Source organism: Phyllostomus discolor, chromosome 9, assembly GCF_004126475.2.
Source record: "Phyllostomus discolor isolate MPI-MPIP mPhyDis1 chromosome 9, mPhyDis1.pri.v3, whole genome shotgun sequence".
NCBI lineage: Eukaryota > Metazoa > Chordata > Mammalia > Chiroptera > Phyllostomidae > Phyllostomus > Phyllostomus discolor.
In genome coordinates, this window is record NC_040911.2 from 88,551,744 (window position 1) to 88,575,354 (window position 23,611).

Below are 23,611 nucleotides of genomic sequence, written 5' to 3' on the forward strand. Positions count from 1 at the left end.
CCCTTTTTACACTTGTGGAAACTGAGGCATAAGCTGACCACATTGTAATTGCCACAGTCACATTACTAATAATTAGATTTAAACTTGGCTCAAGGGGCCATGTTCTTCACTACTTCATAGTACTGGCTTGGGACCTCATCCAACAGAGGGCTGTCGGGGGCTTTATTAAGAAAGAGATACTTGAACTAGAATCTGAAAGTAAAAACTAAGCAAAGTTTAAGTCGGGAAAAGCATGACAAAGTGCTGGGTAGGAAAGAACATGGGTCTTCAGAGGAATAGAGGGGAGGCCAGAGAGCCACAGATGGGGGCAAGAGTGAGGGAAGAGATCTGGTTGAGAAGCCGGCAAGGCCACGCTAGGTTCCAGGGTTGGATCTGTCCTGAGAGGCACAGGAGTTGCTAATGTACTTGAAACAGCAATGGCCTGATGAGTCCTGTGCTTTAGACACACACAGGCTGCTGGGAGGACTGTCCTTCAGACAGTTGAAAACTGTGCCCACCGCTCCCGCAACGCTTCTCTCCAGTTTCAGCTGCCCAGTTCCCTCACCCTTTCTCACATGGTTTGGTTCCTAGGCCTTGGTGGGCGTCGTCATTGGAACTCTATATAGAACCTCGGGATTGTGTCAAGTGTGCTTATAGTTGTTTTCTCCCAAGGTTCAGGCACTGTCTTCCTGCTGTCCCTGACAATCATAGCCAGCGCCCTGGCTCTGACACCCACTCACTACCTCACCAAGCATGACGTGGAGAGGCTGAAAGCTTCGCTGGACCGCCCTTTCACAAGTTTAGAATCTGCTTTCTACTCCATCGTGGGACTCAACAGCCTCGGTGCCCGGGTGCCAGATGTAAAGGTAAGCTTTTGTCTTGTGGCCTCTTCCCTTTGCTGTGTTCCTTTTGTGTTCATCATAACCACCTTTTGCTCACCTGAGGATAACCAAGGGTAATTCAGTATAATAAATACATTAATCGGACAGATTTTTTTTGAGTGCCTAATGTATGTTTACGACCTTGTCAAGGTGTTTTAGCAGAATATAAAGAAGAATAGGTCGTAGATTCTCTAGAAACTTTTACCACAGCTCTGAGTAGGACTGTACAATACCGCATATACTTGTTCAGTGCCCTGTATGTGTAGCTAATAAGTAACAAAGGATTTCAAGGTGGGGGAGCTTTCAGATTTATTAAACAGTCACTGTCTCTGCATCAGGCAGTTCTGATGTGAACCTTTGATGAAGAAAATACAACATGATTAAAACCTTTCATGGATTAGAAATAGTCTTAAGTGAATTTACATTTTATTCCTTATATTACAATGGATACCTAGGGTAAGAAATTAGGGACAGGCCTCCCGTATATAAGCCTTGGGCATTAATTTTCTATGGCTACATAGCAACTTCCCATACACTTAGCAATCTAACACAACACTTGTTTATTGCAGGCTTGTGTACTCACAGAGCAGGCTTGGCTGGGCTCTCTGCTTAGTGTCTCCAAGTCAAATGCAGGCATTGGTCAGGCGAGGCTCTTACTTGGAGCCTCTGGGAAGATTTTGCTTCTGGTTCCTTCAGGTTGTTGGCAGAATCCACTGTCTTGTGGTTGTAGGTCTGAGGTTCCCATGTTCTTGCTGGCCTTCAGCTAAGGACTGCTCTCTGCTTCTCAGTGTCATCCCCACGTCTTCTTCCATGAGTCCTTCCCCATCCAAATCAGTAACGGCACTCTGAGTCCTTCTCACTCTTCAGATCTCTCCAGCGCCGCTTCTGCCACCAGCCAGAGAGACTTTCTCCTATTGAAGGGCTTACCTGTTTCGGTCAGAACTGCCTGGATAATCTCTGAATTTTAAGGTCAGCTGACTTGGGACTTTAATTACACCTGCAGAATCCCTTCGTAGCAGTACTAGATTAGTGTTTAAATGAATAAGTAGGGGATGGAAATCTAAAGATGATATCTTTTGAATTCTGCTTATTCTTTCTTGTATTAGTATAGAAATGACCCCAAATCTCAGTGGCTTATGACAAAAGTTTATTTTTGCTCCTACCGTATGATCCCCTTGGGTCAGCTGGCGCTTTGTTCCATGTTGCCTCGGTCCAAGGTTTAGCCCGCTGGAGCTTGTGCAGAGGGCACATGAAAGCATGGTTCTAACAACTTGTGCTCTGGAGAGAGCTGTGGAACTTCTTTTATCTTTCTTGCTTTGTTACCTACAGCAAGTGTCATGGCTGTACCTGGGTTGACAGATCAGGGAGGTATACTTCAGAGAAGGAGTGTATTTTAGTGAATGGTAACTCCTCAGCTCCTTGGTCTCACGGCTGTCCTGTGACCCTTCCTGGTTCTGGTTTGCCCTTTGCTTTCTTCAGGACCAGTGGTTCTTTCTCTGAGGAGAGTGCTGAGCACCCTGGTCCACTCTATTGCCAGGTTAGCCCACGGCAGTGTGAAGTCCTTCATGGAGCGGTTTTGTACGGAATACCTGTGTTAGGCCCTGGGCATACAGTGATGAACCAGTTGCAGTTGCTGCCTTCAGAGAGCCTGCAGTGCAGTGGAAGTTAAAAGAACAGCAATGTCTGTATTTCAGCCTTTCTTTATGGAAGTTTTCAAACATTCACAAAGTGACAAGAACATAAAATGAACCTTCTTGTACCATGTGAAAGTTGGAACATTTATTCACATTTTGCTGTTTATATTATATTAACTCTACTTTTTATTATATTTTTTTTCCTGGCGTGTTTAAAGCAAATACCAAACATAGCATTTTACTTGTATCTCTAATGGGAACTACTTTAACATAATGACAGCCTTTTTTATTTTATCTAGCAAGATCAATAATTCTTTAATGTATTTTAATTCCTAGTCTACATTCAATTATCCAGAGTTATCTTAAAGTTTTGTTAGTTGGTTAGTTGGTTTGAATCAAGGTTTAAACAAGGTTCAAACATTGCATTTGTTGATACCTCTCAAAATTCTTTTCATCTATAACACCGTCCCCCAACCATACCTTTCATTTGTGGAGCAAGCCAGGTCACTTGTCCTGGAGAATTTTGTCCATTGTGCCTTTGATTGTGTCCTGATGCTGGTTTTGAACATAGATAGCTCCCTATCTCTTGTATTCCTCTAAACTGATAGGTAACTTTTGAGACTTACTTATATTCAAGGTCAGTTTTCTTGGCAGAAATATTTCATAGCTTTGGTATATACTTCATATCAATAAATAACACATAGTATCTAGTGTTTCACTTGTAAGCTTTGATAAAGTTGGATCAGTAGACTTAGGTGTTGTCATACTAGTGTCTCTCATAAATGGTATATAGTAGGGCTTTTTTTTTTTCTTAGTCCAGTCTGGCAAGCTTTATTTTTTAATTGAGGAGTTTAGTTTATTTGTATTTAATGTAACTATACTTTTGGGTTTAAACCTACCATCATGTTATTTGGCTTCTATTTGTTTATTCATTTTTTTCTCCTCTTTTGATTATTTTTTAATAGTCCATTTTATCTTTTCTGTTGACTTTTTAGTTATACTTATTTTAAAGTAAATTTTGCTGTAGAGATTGTAACATGAACTTTAATGTATCACAGTGTACTTTGAATTAGCTTGCCACATCATGAATAAGAGAACCTTCCAGCAGTGTGTCTGTTAAAACTCCCATCATGTGCCATCGCTGTCATAAGGGTGCTGCCTGTCACCTAATATCTCATCTTCATGTATTTTTTTTTAGTTTTATGGTTATTTATGGCAGGAGGGTGAATTCAGGGCCTTGAATAGTATGGCCAGAACTGATGGTCCCATCTGAGATTTTAGCCCATTGCAGTTGTTAATTCTTTTTGATGCTCTGAATGTTCTGTTTTTGCTAGCGGGCCAAAATGTATGTGTGTGTGTGTGTGTGTGTGTGTGTGTTTTCTTTGTTTTTATGTGAATCAGTCATTGCTGTTATTTATTCAGTGCCTTGTTATGTGCCAGGTACACTGGGTATTATCTTGCATTAATTGTCTTGATTCTGTATGGTTAGAAATATCCTGTAATGGAGGAGGAAATGGAAGCTCAGAGAAGTTAAGTAAATTAATTGCCCCATGTCTGCCAGCCATCATCTGAATACCATATGGCAAAGGAGTTGACACATTGTGGCCTCCAAGGTCAAATCCAAGTTGAAGCCTATTTTTTTTAAATGAAGTTTTATTGGAACACAGCCACACCCATATTCCTATGGCTGCTTTGCACTTCAACAGTAGGGTGAATAGTTACTAAAGAGACTGTCTGACCCTAAAAGCCTAAAATATTTGCTCTTTGGCCCTTTACAGAAAGTTTGCTAATCCCTGATCTGTGGAGTCCATGCATGCTCATATTTCTTCCTGCCAGCTATCTCTTATTCCTGCCCAGTATTCCTCACCTCTGCATGATCACATTAAGGAAACAGATTTTTTTCTCATGATCACACTCTTTCTCTGAACGTACCTCCTGGTAAAATTAGTTTGGCTCAGAAGCAAACACGCAGGCTTCAGAGTCGCCCAAGTTTTTAACTCTGGTGCCACCAGTCTGTAAAATGAGAGTTACAACTTCCTCGTGGGATCGTTATAAAGTGAAAACATACTATATTTAGTAAGTAATTAGCCCACAAAAGCTCCTTCAAGTGGTAGCTCTAGTATTATTAATATTAAATTTTTTACTCCTCTTCATAATTTATTTAGGTGCGTTCAGACAGTGTCTGGCACAGATGCTGTACTGCACAGAAGGCCTCCAGTGTCTGCACATGGCCTGGGCAATAGAGAGAACAAATTGGGAAGCAGTGGAGTAGTCTTGACTAATAGAGGTTTTGTTTTCGATTTTTTAAAGATTTTATTTAACTTCATTCTTCTAGTCACTTATGAAATATGTTGTGGTGATTATGCAGTGTGTGCCTTACAAGCAACAGAAGGAAGAGGGCTGTACGGATGTTTCAGAGCTGCTGAACTTCCTTATCAGATGTGCACACTGAGTACGTGCATTGAGGGAGAGTCTCCATTACTGCCACTTCCACGCTGTGGAAGTGTCCTGCTTCACTTGTTGCTTTTGGCTGAGTAGAGAGAACTCCCGCCGCCCTGCTAGATGCACTGAGTTGGTTGCTCTCACAGACGGGTTCCTAGGGGAGATTTTGGTTAGTTTGTCCCAAGAAATTTTAGCAGCAAAACTGGGAGGAATGGTGTTTAATAAGAATATGAGAATAGCAAGCAGCTCTAAGAACAGCAGAGTGTGGAATGATAGTTGATTTTAGAGGGAATGACAAATTGTGACCCTTGGGGTCAAATCCAGCTTGAAGCTTAGAGAGTGAAGAGTTATGAAGAGTGAACATTTTTCATTTTGATAGTCAGTTACTGTATATGTGTATTTAAAAAAACAAACAAACAAACATAAGCACACCTTGCCTATGGCTCAGTGGGTTGGGCATCATCCCACAAACTGAAAGGTCACTGGTTCGATTCCCAGTCAGGGCACATGCCTTGGTTGTAGGCCAGGTCCCCTGTTGGGGATGTGGGAAAAGCAACCAATGTTTCTGTCACATAGTGGTGTTTCTCTCCCTCCCTTTCTCCCTTCCTTCCCTCTCTTTAAACATAAATATATGGTATCTTACAAAAAATAAGCATACGAGAATGGTGATTTTATAGGTGTTATTGCTTAGCTTTTTATAAGACAAAAATAATGGGAGTTTTCTATTTGTTTTAGTGCAAATATTAAGTAAATGGGATATATACTATGACAGAATTGTGATGGTAGTGTTTACATGAGTGAAATCAGGAAACATCAGACAGTGTTCACAGGTTGTCAGTCAACCCAGCACTTTCCCTTTCTATAAACCGAGGATAGAATAGTACCTACCTAATAGGGTCGTTGTGAAGATTAAATGAGATAATAAGTGTCTGGCAGGTGCTGAGTGCACATAAAGGTAAGTATATCTGTTTCCCATTCAACAAGTGCTGAGGCTTATTGAGGGCCAGGCATTCGGCTGGTTGCTGGGATAGAAAATCACACATTTTTCAGGCATTAATCATTCATGGAGCATCTGAATGTGCCAGGCATTGTGCTGAGTGGAGAGAAGACAGCAGAGTCGTTATCTAGTGAGCGACAGGTACCGATGTAGTGTGACCAGGTGCGAGTACAAAGAGACGCATGTAACGTGGAAAGTACCCTGGGAGTCTGGCAGTGGGAGCGGCTCACTTGCCCTGCCTGCTGAGAAAACTTACTGTAAGCCCAGCCTTGTACGGGGCAAGTTGCCATCTGTGTTGGCTGCTGAACAGTTTATTTTATGGGTTTCTGCTATGTTTCTGCTATGTCCTAGGCCTGGTGCTATGCACTGGATTCAGTGTTGAGCAAAAAATAGAACCTCTGCTCTCTTGGAATGTACACTCGAATAGAGATTAATCATGTAATCAGATATATAACGTGAATATTTGTAGCACTATTTGATAAGTTTTATGAAGGTGAGATAACTGGTGTTACTGTAAGCAGGGGACTTCTATAGGTGTAACATAGGGGACTTTGACCTGGTCAGGGAATGCTTTCTCAAGGAAATCTTGAACTTAAATCTCATTCTGTGTCCACCTAAATTACAGCTTCTTGAGGTCAGAAACTTGGTTCATTTCATTTGCTGTGGATCTCCAGGATCTAGAATAGCACCTGGCATGTGGTGGCCACTCAGTAGCTGTTTGTTAAGTAAAGGAAGGTATGGCTGATCTGAATTCTAAAGGAAAGTAGGGGTTAACTGGGGTACAGGAGGAAGGGATTTCATGCAGAGGGAATAGCATGTGCAGAGGACCCGTGCAGGTAGGGAGCAGGTTACATCTGAGACTGAGGAGGCCGTGTCGAACAGAGAGTGGGGGGGCGGAGTGAAGCTGTAGAGGAACGCTGGGGCTAAGTCTCGGTGTCTTGGTGGCCGTAGGAAAGGTTTTGCTTTTTCTCTAAAGAGCAATTGATTTTAAGCAGCAAGTGTCAGGATCCAGTTTTCATTTTGAAAAGATTTGTCTTCTGCTTTGTGGAAGACAGACTACGGTGAGGGATACAATGCAAGATTGAGTACAGAAGGGGTGCAAAGGATAGCACCCCAACTTCTGAGTTTTGCTGCATGAGTAGATGGGTAAACATTCCATAGGATAAAAACACATGGAGAGAATTAGGTTTGTGCAGGAAGGATCACGAATTTGGTCTTCAACATGCTGAGCTGGAAATGCCTTTGAGTCATGTAAGTGGCCACGGAGAGAAGTCTGGGCTGGGGGTACAAATCTGAGAAGCATCTGCAGTGAGGTTCTGGATGAAGCCATGAGCATCAATCAGATTGCCTGTGGGGCAGAGTGGATGGATGAGAAGTGGGTCTAAGAGTTCAAACCGAGGAGCTGTCAGAGAAGTAGGACGAGAGACAGGAGGGTGGGGAGGCATCCTAGAAGTGAAGGGGAAGCAGGTGTTTGAGAAGGAGAAGGTGACCGGTCTGTCCGGTGCGGAGGGAATGAGCACTGGAAGATGTCCTTTGGCTTTTACAGTTTGGCAGTCACTTGTGGCACAATGGGGCAGAAACCTCATTGGAGGGAATGCGTGTGAGGAAACGAAGACGAGTCTAGGCAGCTCTCTGGAGAAGTTTGGCTGTATGAGAAAAGAGAAGGTAGAGAAGGATCTGGGGAAGTTTTATTTTAAAATGAGCCTTGAGTTTTCTTAATGTGTTATAGGCGTTGCCAGTTGAGCGGGAGAAGCTGAGTCAATGGGATGAACAGGCTTCCAGATGGAGAGAACAACTTGTAGTCAGCCTGGGGCCTTAACAGTTCGGGTTGAGTTTTAGAGGCAGTGAGTTGGATGTCCAGGGCAGCTGGAGCAGAGGCGCGTGGGGAAGTGTGGTAAGAAGTGCACATGGGAAAACTGAGCCTGGTGTCAAAGCACCTGGTGTGGGACTGTCACCAGGGTAAGCCTCGATGACAGGACACAGTAACAAAATCTGGTGAGACTGCAAAGCACAGTCTGGGAGGAGACAGGAGTGGTTGGGGGCTGTGAATGGAGATAACGAGGGAGAGGAGAGGGCAGATGAGAGTGAGGTTACTGCCTTTCTGTAGGACTTGTTTCTGGTTCGGTTCAGGGAGTTGTAGACAAGTGTGGGTAGAGGAAGTCACTGATGTTCTCCACTGAGGAGGATGTTTAGACCATTGGAGTGTTAGCACAGGGCATAGAAAGTTGAGGGGAGCAGATAGGAAAATGGGCATGTAGGGGGTGACTTTCAGCCTTCAGTTGGGAAGATGAGTCTGGTGCACGGGAAGGCAGCTGGAGTTGGAGTTCCGTGTTCCCAGGTACAGCGTGCAGTGCCCCCATGACTGACCCTCACTCTCTGAGCCAGCTTCTTTACCGCACCCCAGCACAGGTTGGGCTGACTGAGTTCAGAGAGTGTGTTTCGTCAGGTCCTGTCCCACTTCTGCTGCTGCTGAAACCATGCTGTGCATCGTGAACTTTGAAGCCACTGACTGCTGGAACTGTTCACCTTGATTTGTCTGTGCAAAGAATGAGAGTAGGCATGATGCTGTTTACTTCAGAACAGCTCATTTTTCGTGGTCACTTGAGAGGTAGAGGTTGTATAGCTCAGACCTTGGAGCCAGGCTGCCGGGGTTAGTAAGAATTCTAGCTCTTCTATTAAGAGCTGAGTGATCTTAAGTTCCTGTGCCTCTCAGTCCTCAGTTTTCTTGTCTGTAAACTTAAGATAACAAGAGGACTGCCCTGACAGGTAGCTCAGTTGGTTAGAGCTTCATGCCAATCACCAAAGTTGTGGGTTGGATCCCCGGTCAGGGCACATGCAGGAAGCAACCAATGAATTAATGCATAAATAAATGGAACAACAAATCAGTCTCTCTCTTTCTCTCCCTTTTCCTCTCTCTCTCTCTCTCTCTCTCAAGTCAATTTTTTAAAAAATTTTAGAAAGATAATTAGAGAATCTAGTGCATAGATCCTTTTATTAAATGAGAAATGTACATAATGCGCTTAGAATAGTGCTTGACACATTTACATGCTCAAGAACTGGTAGCAGTGACCATAATTGTTTAGGGCCTCAGTGCTGTTGTTTCACTGTTGAACACCAGGTGGCAGTAAAGCGCAGGCCTTAAGCTTACCCACAATTCTACCCAAAGGACTCCTTGAATAGATTTTCCTTTTCAGATCCCTAGTGCAGTGTTAAGTGTTTGTTTCTTTCCTTTCTCTCTTTGGTTTCTTTCAAACTTCTGGTTGAAGCTCATTTGTTTTGAGATTCTTATTTAAATTTTATTCATAAATTTTTTTTAAGCTTTTGTTGTTGTTGTTAAAGTAGCACACCCAGTAAAATACCAGGTAGTGCAGAACAGCTGTTAGTGAAAAGCAGCAATCCATCGTACGGCTCACCTCGCCTTACTCCCTGTCCTATTGCTTGGAGTTTGATATAGTAGAAATAGAATGGATTTTACTATGTGCCTACTCTGTGCCAGGCACTGTGATGGGTGTTCGTCAGGTTTCTGCTCTCAGGTAACTTAGTCATGGGTGGAGGTTGTTGGTACAGTATGGTGAGTACTTTGGGGGAGCAGTTAAAAGGGGGGGCAGCTGGCCTGTCCAGGGGTGAATGTCAATGAAGGCTTTCTAGAATCACTGGAAGAGATGAAGATAAGACTAGATTTGGCAGACAAGTAGAACAAGAGAGAGGTGCTCCTGGCAGTGGGCGTAGCAGGGTCAGACGCATAATGGTGAGAGCACAGTGTATCTGAGGAGCTGCAGTGGGCTGGCGGGTAGGATTTTTGGAGTTGGAGTGGGGGTGTGATGAAGCTGGCACAGAGAGTAAGGGTCAGTCATGAGCACATTTTATGCTATATTGGAAATGTCTATCTTGTTCTGAGGGTAATCGTAAGGAATGACCCAAGGGCTTTAACAGAAAAGTAAGATGGTAATATTTGTGCAATATTTTGTCAAGATCACTCTTGAAGCAGCATGCAGAGTAGATTGCATGGCTTGAGACCAGTTAGGAGATGATTGTAACAATGTGGTGACGAATGGCAAGGGCCTGAAATAAGGCGATGAAAGAGTGAGAGGGTGGGGGTTGGGTCTGAGAAACGAAGAGCAGGTGGAATCAATAGGGTTGGAGGGTCGGGAAAAGTCCGACTGAGTCCCAGGTTGCTGTTGTGGGTAATTGGGTGTATGGTGGTGCCCATGCATGCGTGGGACAGTCCAGGTGAAGAAAGGAGAGTTTCAAGCTCATTTTAGATGTGTTCGGCCTGACCTAGCTTTGTAGACATCTACATGGAGGCCTCTGTACAGTCGGAATCAAAGGAGCCACTCTGCTGCTTATTAGCTTTGTCACCTCCATTGGATTCCTTACCAGTTCAAGGCCTCAGCTTCCTTCTCTGTTACCTGGTGGTGATACTGTCCACCACACCATCCTTGTGTTCATTGGAAGGAGTGGCGTCTTGAACGCCCAGCATAGGTTGTAACCAGAGCAGGTGATCCGTGGAAGTGATTTCTTTCCTCCCTCACTAGGATGCACTCATAAGGACTAGAGTTCCTTCAGGTTTGTCATTCCTTCTTTGAAGTCGGCAATTTGGGGTAATACAGTGTTCTGTGGAAAATATTTAAAACACGAAATCTTGTGTACCTCATACTTTAAGCCATCATAGATTACTTAGAATTTTGTCATCCAAAACACACAGATGCTTTTTCTAATCACCATGTATATCACCACTTATCACTGACTTTTTCCTCTTTTTAGAAAGCCTGCGCCTTCATTAAATCAAACCTTGATCCCAGCAATGTGGATTCCCTGTTCTACGCAGCCCAGTCCAGCCAGGCCCTCTCAGGCTGTGAGGTGAGTCCAGCTTCCTACGTTTACATTTACCTTAAACTGTAAAGTATTTACCTTAAAATGTTTTTAAAGAAGGAGGATCATGTCAGATTTTTTTAACAATAAAAATTCATTAGTGAGAGTGGGAATTCCATTTTTATGATTTTTTTCTTTTAAGGGACTATAGTTTATTTTTCCCAAGTTCTCACTTTTCATTAATTGTAAATAACTTTTTCCTATAGTTGCCTCTCTTCTGGGAAGCCTTGGTTTTTCTTTCTGTCTCCTTTTAATATTTAAAAATGTTCAAAGTAAGGAAAGAATGCCCCACACCAGATTTCTGGAAATCAATTTTATTGAACATAGAAAACCATATAAATAGACAAGTAACTTGCAGAATCTTCTCAAGTGTTGTGTTAAGGTTTTAAAAACATTTAATTCTGGCGTCTGAGAAGTTGAGGGGGAACGATCACGTGCCAGAAAGGTCGTGTGACTTTGGCAGTTGCTCTGTGTGCTGTCTTTGGCACGCCTGCCACTAACTGCCAGCACCTGTTCTAAAACTCTGTGTCTGCCAATCCTTTCTCAGATCTCTATTTCAAATGAGACCAAAGATCTGCTTCTGGCAGCTGTCAGCGAAGACTCGTCTGTTTCCCAGATCTACCACGCCGTTGCAGCCCTGAGCGGCTTTGGCCTTCCCTTGGCTTCCCAGGAAGCACTTAGTGCCCTGACCGCTCGCCTCAGCAAGGAGGAGGCCGTGCTAGCGTGAGTCATCATCTCGAGTGCCCCTCGGGCTTCATGTGTGTCCAACTCATGCTGAGAGGGTTCATCCACTGGTTCAGCAGATCCTTTCTGGGCAGCTATTGTGGGTGCCAGGTGCTCTGCTCGGCACTGCTAGGTGTACTCTTGCACTAAGACGGGTAAGGGCCCTGTCCTCATGCAGCTCACCTAGGCACAGTCTTCTCCAGGTTGCTCAGGCAGAAAGCAAATACTGAGTCAGAGCAAAACCACACTGCCACATGGAGATGAAGTTGCCTTTTGAGGCTAGAGGCTGAAGCAAGGGTAGGTGATGACTGAGGGAGAGGGAAGCCAGTGAGCCACTTGGGGGTGTCTCTCGATCTTGGTTTGAGGCTCAGCCAGGGCACAGGGAGCTGGGCAGTGGAGGCTTTGCACTGAAGGGGGGCTTATGGGATCCATTGAAGTTATAAGAGACAGCACCTGGTGGAAGAGGTGGGTGCCCAGAGGGGAGAGTATTCTAGAAATCAGATTCTTCTGCTCTGCAGAAGGCTTAGGTGAAGCAGAAGCACCTTATAGGAAAAGAACTTTGAGCAACTTTCCTGTTTATTATAAATTTAAGTGTTAATAACTGATAAGACATTTACTAAACTTAAAAGTGGTAATATATAAATAGTTTTTTTAAGATACTGAAGCTCCTCATTTAAAATAGTATGTACATTTTACATACTATGTAAAACTATTGCAACCCCTGAAAGAATGGAATGCTGGGATTCCTGTTAATTATTTAGCAAGAGGTTGTCACACAAATTCCCTATGGTAGAATAGTTTAGTTGTTTCCCAAGTTTTTTTTTTTTTTTCCACTTTCTGAGAACCAGAATGTTTCTAAATTTGAAGCTCTGTTGAGGGCAGGGTTCACAGTTCGTTGATGTTCTCTCTCAGTCTCACACCCTATTTATATTCACAGGGCCAGTAATCGTTGGCTTTGGAGTGGATACTTTACCGAGGACTGACATTTTGTACATATTATCTTTCCATTTCCCTCTGAGCAAAAGGAAACTCCCCCTCCTTAAAACCCCAGAACAAGAAAAAGTGCAGAGAAAATACATCCATTTTGGAGTCAGTTACACTTGGGTTTGAACATAAGTTCTGTTCTTTCCTTGCTGTGTGACTTTGGGCAAGTTACTAACCTTGCTGAGCTTCATATATAAAATGATAGCAATAATCCGTACACTACAGAATGCAGGTCAAGATTAAAATGAGCTTCATATGTAAAATGAGACCAGTAATTCCTTACATCACAGCATGAAGGGCAAGATTAAATAACATATGAAGAGCCTGGTGCAGTTCCTGGTTCTTCGTGGTCATGCAGCAAATGGAGCTCCTTCTCCTCTCAAGCACTTCCTTCTTAGATCCTTTTCTGAGGGAGCTGAGCACGTCCTGGGTTGTAGTGTAGTTGTTTCTGTGTTAGAGTGTAAGCTTCTTTCTTTGCAGGGCTCATTGAGCCTGGTGCGTAGTCAGTGTCCAACAAGGAGTTAATGGAGGCTGAAACTATACTTTTGTGTTTTAAACCTCTTACAGAAAGCTTGCGGGTAGGAAGAGCACACACTTGGGCTCAGATAGAACTGTGTTCAAATCCAGGCTCTTGGATTTAATGCCTCTGTGACCGTGAGCAGGCTCTTCCCCCCCGCCCCCCAAATATTAGTGTTTTCATATGTAAAACAGAGAGGATGACATCTATCTCATGGGGTTATTGTGAAAATCCAACTGGCAGGGTGCCTTATATTATATGACTACTAATTTGTCCTACTTATTGAAATCTGATATAAATTAGGACTCTTCTAAATGGGCCTTCTACATTTAAGTGGACATATTCTAGAAAATGAACGTTCATAAACTTGTCTAGAATGGGAAAAAATTATTTGTAGGTTTGAATGACCCATCTGAAAAGGTGCCACCGTGTTCTCCCATGACCTGTGTTCTTTGCAGCATCTGCTGAGGCAGGGTCTGCGTGCTTAGCGCCTGAATACAGTACTCCAGAGAGAGAGAGAAATTACTGCCTGGGGAATAAGCAAGTAAAGCCAGTGACAAAACTTTTCAAATGTTAAGTGGGTTAATTTCATTCTAGAAACTTCTGAGGTTGTTAACCAGCATGATGCTCACTTATTATTTCAAAGACAAGAAAAATGATATTTTAATTGAAAAGTTCTTTCTAGGGTACCCTAGCAGTCTTATCTGGGCTCAGCATTTATCACAGGCAGATAAATTCAGTTTTCATTTTCTCAAGCAGGCATCCCATAGGAGCTATTGAATACTTCAGAGCTTCCCTCTCTGTGAATTGTGACTCCTCTGTTTTCCAAATTGTCACCTTAATGGAATTAGTTTTCCATGGAGGGAATCTAAATTGTTAAGATTTTGATGAAAGCTGACAAATTCTCTACATTCTCCAACACACTGATTCAATAAATGGTGCTTTTACACAAAGGCCCAGTCCTCTCTTGGGAATTAGGGAGCTGTTCCTGGGTTGACAGCAGTCTGCTTAACCACCAGGGGTTCTCAGCTTTTCTTCTTTCCACCCAGAAAAGCACCATTTATATTTTCTAGTTATTTGCAATAAGAGAATAGAATCTAATAAAAAATCTTAATGTGCACATACCTACCTCAAAAAGTATATCTTTTTATTAGCCAATGTCACCCCAATAAATTTAATTTTAGAAAACTTTATCTTACAGAAATATACTCATAAGCAGATAAAAATATGTGAATTAGCCATAATAAAATAATGAAATACTGACACATGATACAACACGGATGAGCCTTGAGAACAAGCTGAATGAAAGAAGCCAAACACAAAAGAGCATATATTGTGTGACTCCACTTATATACAATATCCCGAATAGGGAAACTGATAGAGACAGAACACAGGTTGGTTGGTAGTTGCCAGGGGCTGGAGGTGAGGGGAAGAAACTGCCTAATGGTCACAGGGTTTGGTTTGGATTGGTGGGAGTACTGTGGAACTGGAGAGAGGTGGCGATTGCACAGCCTTGCGAGACACTCTAAATGACGCCGAATTGTTCCCTTCTAAGTGGCTAACTTTGCTGTGTGGATTTCACTTCAACTTACATATGTATATATAAAATATATATATATGCGCACGCACACATACATATATCAGTAAGGATTATCAGTTAATGGCATTGTATGCCATAGTAGAACACTTGTTGTTTATCAGTTGGATGTAACTGTGGTGTAGCTAAGCAGTGAAGTGCAGTGTCATTGTTAATAACAATGAAGTACATTCATATGTACTCATGGAAGGATGTATACAATATATTATTGTTACTTTTTATACAATATATTATTAAGTTAAATAAATTGGAGAACAGTCATCTTTTAGGGGTAGGCATGACAGGAATTTTAACTATCTTCTTAAGTAGTGTGTTGTTTCATTTCTTATAAAAATGTACTTTTAGAGTCAGAAACAAATGGCAGGAAAGTAGAAGAGACTAGACTGGGTTTGGAACCAAGCCTTTCATTCCCCTGATCTTATTCACCGCCTGGAGGATGAGAGGCTATCAGGTCTCCCAGCAGGACAGCGAAAGCACGGGCCACTCAGCCTGTGTTTACTGAACACTGCTGCTCATGTTGCATTGCTGTGATTTCAGAGAAGTTGCTCCAAATTCTACCCAGCAATGTACATATGTTGATTCTACACTATTTTTTTGGTCTTAGAGTAAGAAATGTAGAAAATTAACAGGCAGTCAACTTCTGCCAAATAGACCTTGATCAAATTGAATCCCGTTTCCCTCAGAGTATCTCTCTTTTAAACCTAATCTAGTCTCAGTGTTCTGTAAGTGATGCCATTAGGACCAAACCAGGTTTTCAGAGGGAGAGGAGCCTGTGCTCCCTTCTCTTCCTGGTGCGCACAGTACTTCTTGTGGGTCCTGTTGCACAGATTGCCTTCTCCCTCGCTGTAGGGATCATTACCGTGTACTGGTCTTTGTCACGTCCTTCCCAGTGAGATTGTAAATGAGCCATGGAAAGGCTGAGACTGTACTATACGTCTAAAGAGTAAGAATGGGATATTTGTGAAGGTGTCTCAATACAAGAAAGGGGATTAGATGAAAGGAGACCTGCTATTCATTTGGGTTCTACTCTTTACCTTCCAGAACAGTCCAGGCTCTGCAGACGGCGTCTCACCTGTCCCAGCAGGCTGACCTGAGGAGTATCGTGGAGGAGATTGAGGTGTAAATTTATTTTGCCAAAGGAATTTTCTAGCTTCTGTCTTTGAAATGCTTTAGAAGAGCCTGGCAGATAGACATGCATGATTTGTTACAGCCAGTAACAATATTTCTTCTCATATTCATGGCACACTTCAGTTCTTTGTATCACAGCAGTGTCCTAGGGAGTACTTGTTAGGCTAGTATAGTTACCACATCGATTAGACAACAAAATACTTTTCCAGCCTTCTGTAGTTATAGTTTCACAGGCTACAGATTTTTTTTTAGAGCCTAAAAAATGTGAAATTCAAAATTTTTTCTGCCTCTTACTATTTTGTAATCTCAGGCAAATTATTTAATGTCTGAGCCTCAGTTTCCTTCTGTGGTGGTTATAGGAACAGGTGAGGTTCAAAAATGCCTAGTACATAACAGGTGCTCAGCCAGTGGTCACTGAGAAGTGCCCTGTCCAGGGTCCAGAACCTCGCACTGTTCAGAGACTGCTCTCAGGGACTGCATAGCCAGAGACGACAGGCAGCCCAGACAGGGTCCTCCCTGGGTGCTCCATGGGCATATTAGCTGCCTCATCCTGTTGCCCAGGAGAGCAATAGGCCTCTCTTCATCCTTAGAGTGTTAAGGAAGGAAGAGAAAAGCTCATTTCTCTAGCTGTATCCAAATGGATGGGCATGGAGTCCATCTGTGTGTCGATGCTTCCTGGGTGCACTGCAGCCTGGCCCACCGGCCTTCTGCCCAGAGCAGCTGGTGCCTTCAGTGCCATGACTCCTTGGCTTGGACTTGAGGACAGGGGGTTAGGGAGGCACACTTGCAGAGCTGCAGAAGACAGTGTTCTCTTCAAGTGCCTGTTCAGTGTACTTTATTCTCCACCTAAGCACCTTTTTTTGGAGAAATACTAAGTGACGGAGGTGGTCTCCAGATTTAGAGTGAGATTTCTCAAAACTGTCTGCACTGGGGTGACAGGGATGCAGCTCCTTTTTGTTACCACTTGACTTCCAACCTGCTCTTGTTTTGTTGTGGCAGGACCTTGTTGCTCGCCTGGATGAACTGGGAGGCTTGTATCTGCAGTTTGAAGAAGGACTGGAAACAACAGCATTATTTGTGGCTGCCACCTACAAGCTTATGGACCATGTGGGGACTGAACCATCAATTAAGGAGGTGCCTGTCTAACAGTTCTCAGGAGGGAATCCCAGAGGGATTGTTGACGTCACCTGCTCAGGATAGCTTTTTTCAGAGAGGGCTGTTAGTTAGCCTTGGACGTAGTCACTCAGTGTCTTCGGTTAGGCATTGGGAATGAGAAATAGAAAGATGTAATGCCTGTCCTCAAGAAACTGGTTGTCAGAGGGAAAGACAGGTAAACAGACTGTTACACTTGCTTTCCACGGGGCACGAACATGTCATGAGGTAGCCACAAGAAGGCCAAGTGTATTGCTTTTGTTTCACTGGCCTTTTCTTCCCGCTAACTCCTGCTTGTCTCATAAATGCTTTCCACATTGGTGGCCCATGCAAATCCTCTTTCACTTGAGAAGTGCCCTGTACTTCAAAATTGCCTGTTCTCCCCGCCCCCCTCGTTGAGCAGTGGCTAAATCTTAGCTAATCTTTGCTGATTGACAGAGTTCACCGAGAAGCATGTGTGCCGACCAGACATCCACCAGAAGTTAATTCTTTTTTTTCTTTTTCAAGAGGAGCTTGTTAACCTGAAAGAACCTTTAGTTGGAATGTGTGTGGGAAGTCTTTTGGAGTAGGACCCTCTTTGTACTCCTTGTTTGTGGGAAGGTTACCACCCTTGATCTAAAGGACTTAAAGTACAAGCTGCTGCTGTTTTAATTTTAGGAGACGAGATTTGGGTTTCAAGTTAGAACTTTCATTTCTTTTGTGCATTAGGAGTTTTGTGCTGAGTTTCTTCAGGTAAACAGTAAATACCTGTCTTGGGTAATTTGAATTTAATTTCACACTTTCTGCGGAGGACATGATCTAATAATTTATTCATATATCGACATTCTTGTGTTGTCTTTTCCTTCATCCTAAGTGTAGGAAGTCTAGAGATATCGTGGTATCTTTCAATTTCTGTTTTGGGTTAAAGTGCAGGAATGTGGATCTTAGGATACAAATCCTCTAGGACCTCTTCTACACAGTATGTTAGATAAATTGTATTTTTCTTACATGACTTAAATTTTTTCTTGCTTTATTCCCAAGCGTCTAGTTACCAGGTATTTGGATGGAGTAATTTTGTTGTCACTGCTTTTGCCATAAGCGTTCTGCTGAACAGTCACCCATTTTAACATGTCACCAGCCTAGTGATGGAAAAATGTAATTGGTATAATTAAAGAAAATTAGTTCATGTCGACTGTGAATAACACTGTTGGGAACAAGGGAGCTTTTTTGTTAGATGGTAGATTTTAAAAAACAAAACTGATTGAAATGGAAAATGCTCCCTCCTAAGTAAACAACCTTCAGAATTTTAATAATGCCATTTAGGTTTCGCTTTTTAAAAAATTGCTTTCAGTTTCCTCCTCCAAGCAACCCATTAGTTCTTAATGGAGAGTTATTTTAGTTTCTCTCTGGTGTGTACTTTGGCTGTAAAGCTTGGTCTTGTAAATACAGACTTAATGCCGATGTTCTGCTTAGAGGTGGGCTGGGAGGGGAGGTGGCTGGGTGGGTGCGAGGAGTCGGGAAAGAACCTGTTTTACTGAGGGAAGAACTTTGGAGACCAACAGACCTACATGTGAATTTTGGTCTTGCTTTTTTGTTTCCTGTTAAAACTTCTAAGAGTTACTTAACCTCCTTTAGACTCAGTTTCCTCATTTACAAAACATTGATAATATCAGTCTTTTCAGGGTTTTTGTCAAGATTTGAGTTAATTTAGCACATAAAGCATCTGTCACAGCACCTGGCACGTATAGGCATTGAACAAATGGCTAGTGTATATATATTTCATAACATACTTTCATATCTCAGTAGTTATCTAGAAGTGCCTTTTGTCTAGTAAATGGTTGGCAAATAAATGCATGAATTTCACTTTATATTAAAAGATGGGAAAAGCTACAGGCAAAGACCAAATCCAAGTTTTAAACTTAAATGCAGAATATTTGCTTCTTCCCTGTCCATCAACTTGGATTAGTGGCTAAAAGACCTTTCGTGTGAAAACCTGGAAACATAAGGAATGACTTGAGCCAGGTGGGGACGAAGGGGTGGCTCTCCCACCTTCCTACCAGAGGGAGCTCTCAAGCCGCATTTCCCTTTTCTTTCAGGATCAGGTCATCCAGCTAATGAATACAATCTTTAGCAAGAAGAACTTCGACTCACTCTCAGAGGCCTTCAGTGTGGCCTCTGCTGCCGCGGCGCTGTCCCAGAATCGCTACCACGTGCCGGTCGTGGTTGTGTCCCAGGGCTCTCCTTCCGACACTCATGAACAGGCGATCCTGCGGGTATGACCTCTGTGCCCAAAACAGACGGCCCTGATAGCCAATTCCAGTGGAGGGTTTTCAGAAATCGGAAGCCATTGTCGCACCATGAGGACATCACCATTTGTGTAGAGCAGGGCTCATTCCCTTAGTCTGGAAATGGGATATGACTGTGGGGGAGGCTAGTCACAAAACCCATCAAATCTATCAAAAATGCTTTTTTTATAGAGAATTTTAAATAACGAGGTTTTCAATAAATTAAGTGCAAGAAAATTGCATTTCTGGGTTTATAACTCCAGATGTATAGAGAAATCTTGCTTCTAAAATGCATTTTTCAGTACCAACGCTTTCTAAATACATTACTTTAAGCAACTACTTAAATTCCCAAGTAATTTTGGTACTTACAGTTGTTAAAATAAATGTCAGGTCTCTTCCTCACTGGTGTTGACTGTACTTTTCTGTTATTCTTTTCATTGCATGGCCCTCCCTCTCACTCAGCAGTAAGCACAGACTTCTCTTTTATGCTAACTCTGAACAGAGCAAATGCACCATCCTTAAATTCACTTAGAGATTTCATCTCAAATGAGGCTTTTGTTACTGTTGCTTGGAAATCATTGATAAGCTAAGCTCTTTATAACAAGTGAATCATTTTGCCCTGGCAGTGTGGCTTAGTTGGTTGGAGTGTTGTCCAGTAACTGGAAGGCTGTGGGTTCGCTTCCTGGTCAGGGCACATGCCTAGGTTGCAGGTTCAGTCCCAGGTCCGGGTGCATGCTGCCCCAGCTTGGGTGTGTGTAATACCCAGCCCAGGCGCCTGCAGGAGGCAACCAATGGATGTTTCTCACATCAGTATTTCTTTTTCTCCCATCAGTGTTTCTCTCTCCCTTCCTCTCTCTAAAAAGCAGTGAAAAAATGTTCTCGGGTAAGGATATAAAAAAGAAGAAAAAAAGGAAATGAAGCAATTTATGTCTAAGCCTTGGGGTTCTACCTACATAGGGCAGTTCCATCTGTCCCATCAGCTCTACTTTGGTGTCTCCTGCAGATACATTCTTGAGGAGGTGCCCTGTATTTCAGATTGCCTCTCTTCTCACTACTTACAACCTGCATCCCCTCAGTGAGAAGTAACCTAATTAATGTAATTCACCATGAAGCAGGCGGTGCTAAGAGAGTGAAGTAGAAAAGGTACTGGTTTTGAATATAGGCTGGGGTTTGAGTCCTAGACCAGTGATTTATCTTTAAGATTTTCTTTATCTACTTAGGAAGGGAGAGAGAAAGAGAAGGAGAGAAACATCAATGTGAGAGACAAATATCAACTAGTTACCTCCTACATGCACCCTGACCAGGGACCAAACTCACAACTTAGTCAGCTGCCTTGACTGGGAATTGAACTGGCAACCCCACGCTTTGCAGAACACCACCACCCAACCAACTGAGCCACACCAGTCAGGGCATAGAACAGTGATTTTCAACTGGTGCGCTGGAAGAGTTTTTAAAACATGCAATACCTGACTGTTTAGTCAGGGACACTGACTTCTTTTCCCTTAGATTGTCAAGTGAAAAATGACGAAGACAACACAGCAATAGCTCTCCACTGTGAATGAATAAAAATTATACCTATTTGGTCAGATTGGCAAAAAAACAATATGTTTTTTGGTGTGCTGCAGAGTTCTAGTAATTAGTTTATGTGCGTCATGAGATGAAAAGGGTTGAAAATCGCTGTCCTAGACTAACCACTTAACCAACAGCGTGGCCTTTGGCAGTTCCGTGACCTCTCGTGGCTGCAGGTTCTTCCCCGTAAGACAGATGCTGCCTATTTCTTACGATTGACGGGAAGGTAGATGTTAAAGACCTGGCCTCATATCTGGCAAATAGTTGACTTTCGACAAATGATAGTTATTAATGTTATCCATATTTTTTCAATTTTCTGGACGCCCATATCGTCCTGAAGTATTTCTCTTGCTAATTTTTAAAACATTTTTATTAGAATCTAATTTGTATTTTTTTCATCTTCACCTGAGGACATGCTTATTGATTTTAGAGAGAGGGGAGGGGAGGGAGAGAAAAAGAGGGAGAGAAACATTGATGTGAGAGAGTAACACCAATCAGTTGCCCCTTGTACATGCCCCTACCAGGAACCTAGGCATGTGCCCTGACTGGGAATTGAACCTGTGACCTTTTGCTTTATGGGACCACATGCCAACTGAGTCACATCAGTGAGGACTAAATTTTTTATTGAAAGATACTTGAGTACATGGCCAGAACAGGCAACAGAAAGAAGGGAATATAACTGCCAGTCATTCTCTTTCTCGGGGCCCTAGTTTCCTTCTCTGAAAAATGAGATCATGGGTCAAGGTCATCTACCCACCCCCCTTTCTGTACAGCTCACTCCCTTTGGAAAGAGCACCCCAGAACAGACTTCTGTACTCCCTCAGCCTTGGTTGCTACAGATAATTTTAAAATTTGTTTCCAGTTACAGGTCACCAATGTTCTGTCCCAGCCTCTGACTCAGGCATCTGTTAAACTAGAGCATGCTAAATCCGTTGCTTCCAGAGCCACTTTCCTCCAGAAGACCTCTTTCACCCCTGTAGGGTAAGTCCTGGGCATATTTTTATGAGGTGCCAGTAAACTTGTTTTGGAAAGTTAGCTTGCAGCCAGTATAACCCAGATTAATGTGGCTATTACCAACATCATAAAACCAAATTTACCCAAACTGGTCAGATAAATTTGACCTACTGGTATCAAAATCCTGTATTTATCTCTGTCTTGTCATTGTTATATAAGTAGCCAGTTTTAAATTTAATATTTATGATTTTTCTCTGATGTGTAATATGTGTTTATTGTAGGAGAAAAGGTGGAAAAGCACAAAAAAGAAAATACAACTCACCCATAATTCTACCACTTAGAAATAACTGCTGTTAACATTTTGCTATCTTTTTTGTCAGCTTTTTTCTGTGCATATAAATAATTTTAAAAATTGTATTAAGATTATGCTTTATCTTTAACAATGTGTCATGACCATTTCCCCCTAGGATTAAAAACTCTTTTATACTCTTATTTCTAATGGCTACATATTATGTAAATTTTTTAAAAATTAAAGGTTAGTTTTATGTGAAACTGTTAAATGTTAAATGAGTAAGTTAATGAGATCAGGAACTTTGAGTTTTAGAAAATGCATTTCTTAGTTAACCATAAAGATATATAGATAAGACAGTATGTGAAATAAAAAAGCAAAATCATTTTTAGGACTGATCAGTGGAATGGTAAAAGATGTTGGAGATTTTGCTGTGTAGTTCGAGTTAAGAGTCCCACCCCCACCCTCCCGCTTTTTTTTTTTTTTTTTTTTAACATAGTGGGACTCAATACTGTAGCCTCACTCATTTGGCATTTACTTGTGGAGGGCTACCCCAGGGAGGTAGGATTTTAGGAGCCGAGAGGGGAAACAAAGGATAAGACTTTCGAGACTTGAAAGAGTTGATTTTTTTATTGTTTTGAAGTTTTCCCCGCATTATGATCCAAAGGACCGTCTCCAGGAGTGCCTCCCTTTGCAGCCAGCCCGCTTGTTCTATTCGTGACTTCCCCTTGTGAGCGCCTGTTAACGCTGCTGTCATTTTTAACAGGGATGTTTTTGAACTAAACTTCATGAATGTCAAGTTGTCCAGTGGTTATTATGACTTCTCTGTCAGAGTTGAAGGTGACAACCGTTATATTGCAAATAGTGTAGAGGTAAGAGCTTTTCTCGTCATCCCTGTTGCCATATTAATATATCCCAAGAAATGATGACATAGCCACATGGCATTAATTGTGTGGTATATTGACTTCACTTTATGACGAAATTAATGTGACTGTGTTAAAAGAGGGGTGGGTTTGCAATATGCTGTTTGACGGACTTAGACAAGAACTTGATCATGGAGAGTTTTCTTTTCTTTAAAGGTTATTAATTTTCCATTATAACTTAGCATTACTATTTTACATGAAATTTGGGAAGTAGAAAAAATTAAAACCACCCATAATTCCACTGAGGCATAAGTATTCTTAAAATACGTTGTGTGGTGGGTCTTGACAAGTTTAGAACAACAGTATTTGATGCTTATTAGGCAATGAAAAGCATGAAGTGACAGCACTGTAGTGAGCTTTTGGGATGAAGTACAAAAGAAAATTGGTAACCTTTCATAATGAAATGTGCTTCAGATGTTTAGCGGACGCCGGTTGTGTTAAAGATCCAAGTGGTTTTAGGGATGGAAAGCTATGCTTCATTTATCTGATGCTTTGTGAAAATGAGGTAGTTCACATTAGTGGTTTTCTTAGCTAATTGAAGTTTACCCCTTCAGGCACTGTGGCTTTCATTTTAACCTTTGTGGATAGACATTTACAATGAATTATGCATTTTCCTACTTCCTTAAACTATGCGATATGGTTTAGCCTTTTCTTATTCTGAATTAGGATCATTTCGTATGAACACTTTATTGAATGCCTGTGACAT

General features: G+C 42.2%; 1 protein-coding gene across 4 annotated transcripts in view; it reads left to right on the top strand.

The window, feature by feature from the left end:
* Positions 1-23,611, top strand: part of RPN2 (ribophorin II) — a 53,484-nt gene that overhangs the window by 3,151 nt on the left and 26,722 nt on the right. For all 4 annotated transcript variants that reach the window (XM_028523908.1, XM_028523909.2, XM_036009807.1 and 1 more), the window contains 8 exons: positions 652-845; positions 10,698-10,793; positions 11,353-11,528; positions 15,668-15,743; positions 16,754-16,888; positions 18,982-19,158; positions 21,602-21,720; positions 22,749-22,854. In XM_028523908.1, the coding sequence (XP_028379709.1) occupies positions 652-845; positions 10,698-10,793; positions 11,353-11,528; positions 15,668-15,743; positions 16,754-16,888; positions 18,982-19,158; positions 21,602-21,720; positions 22,749-22,854 (1,079 nt within the window). The remainder of the gene's footprint in view (positions 1-651; positions 846-10,697; positions 10,794-11,352; positions 11,529-15,667; positions 15,744-16,753; positions 16,889-18,981; positions 19,159-21,601; positions 21,721-22,748; positions 22,855-23,611) is intronic.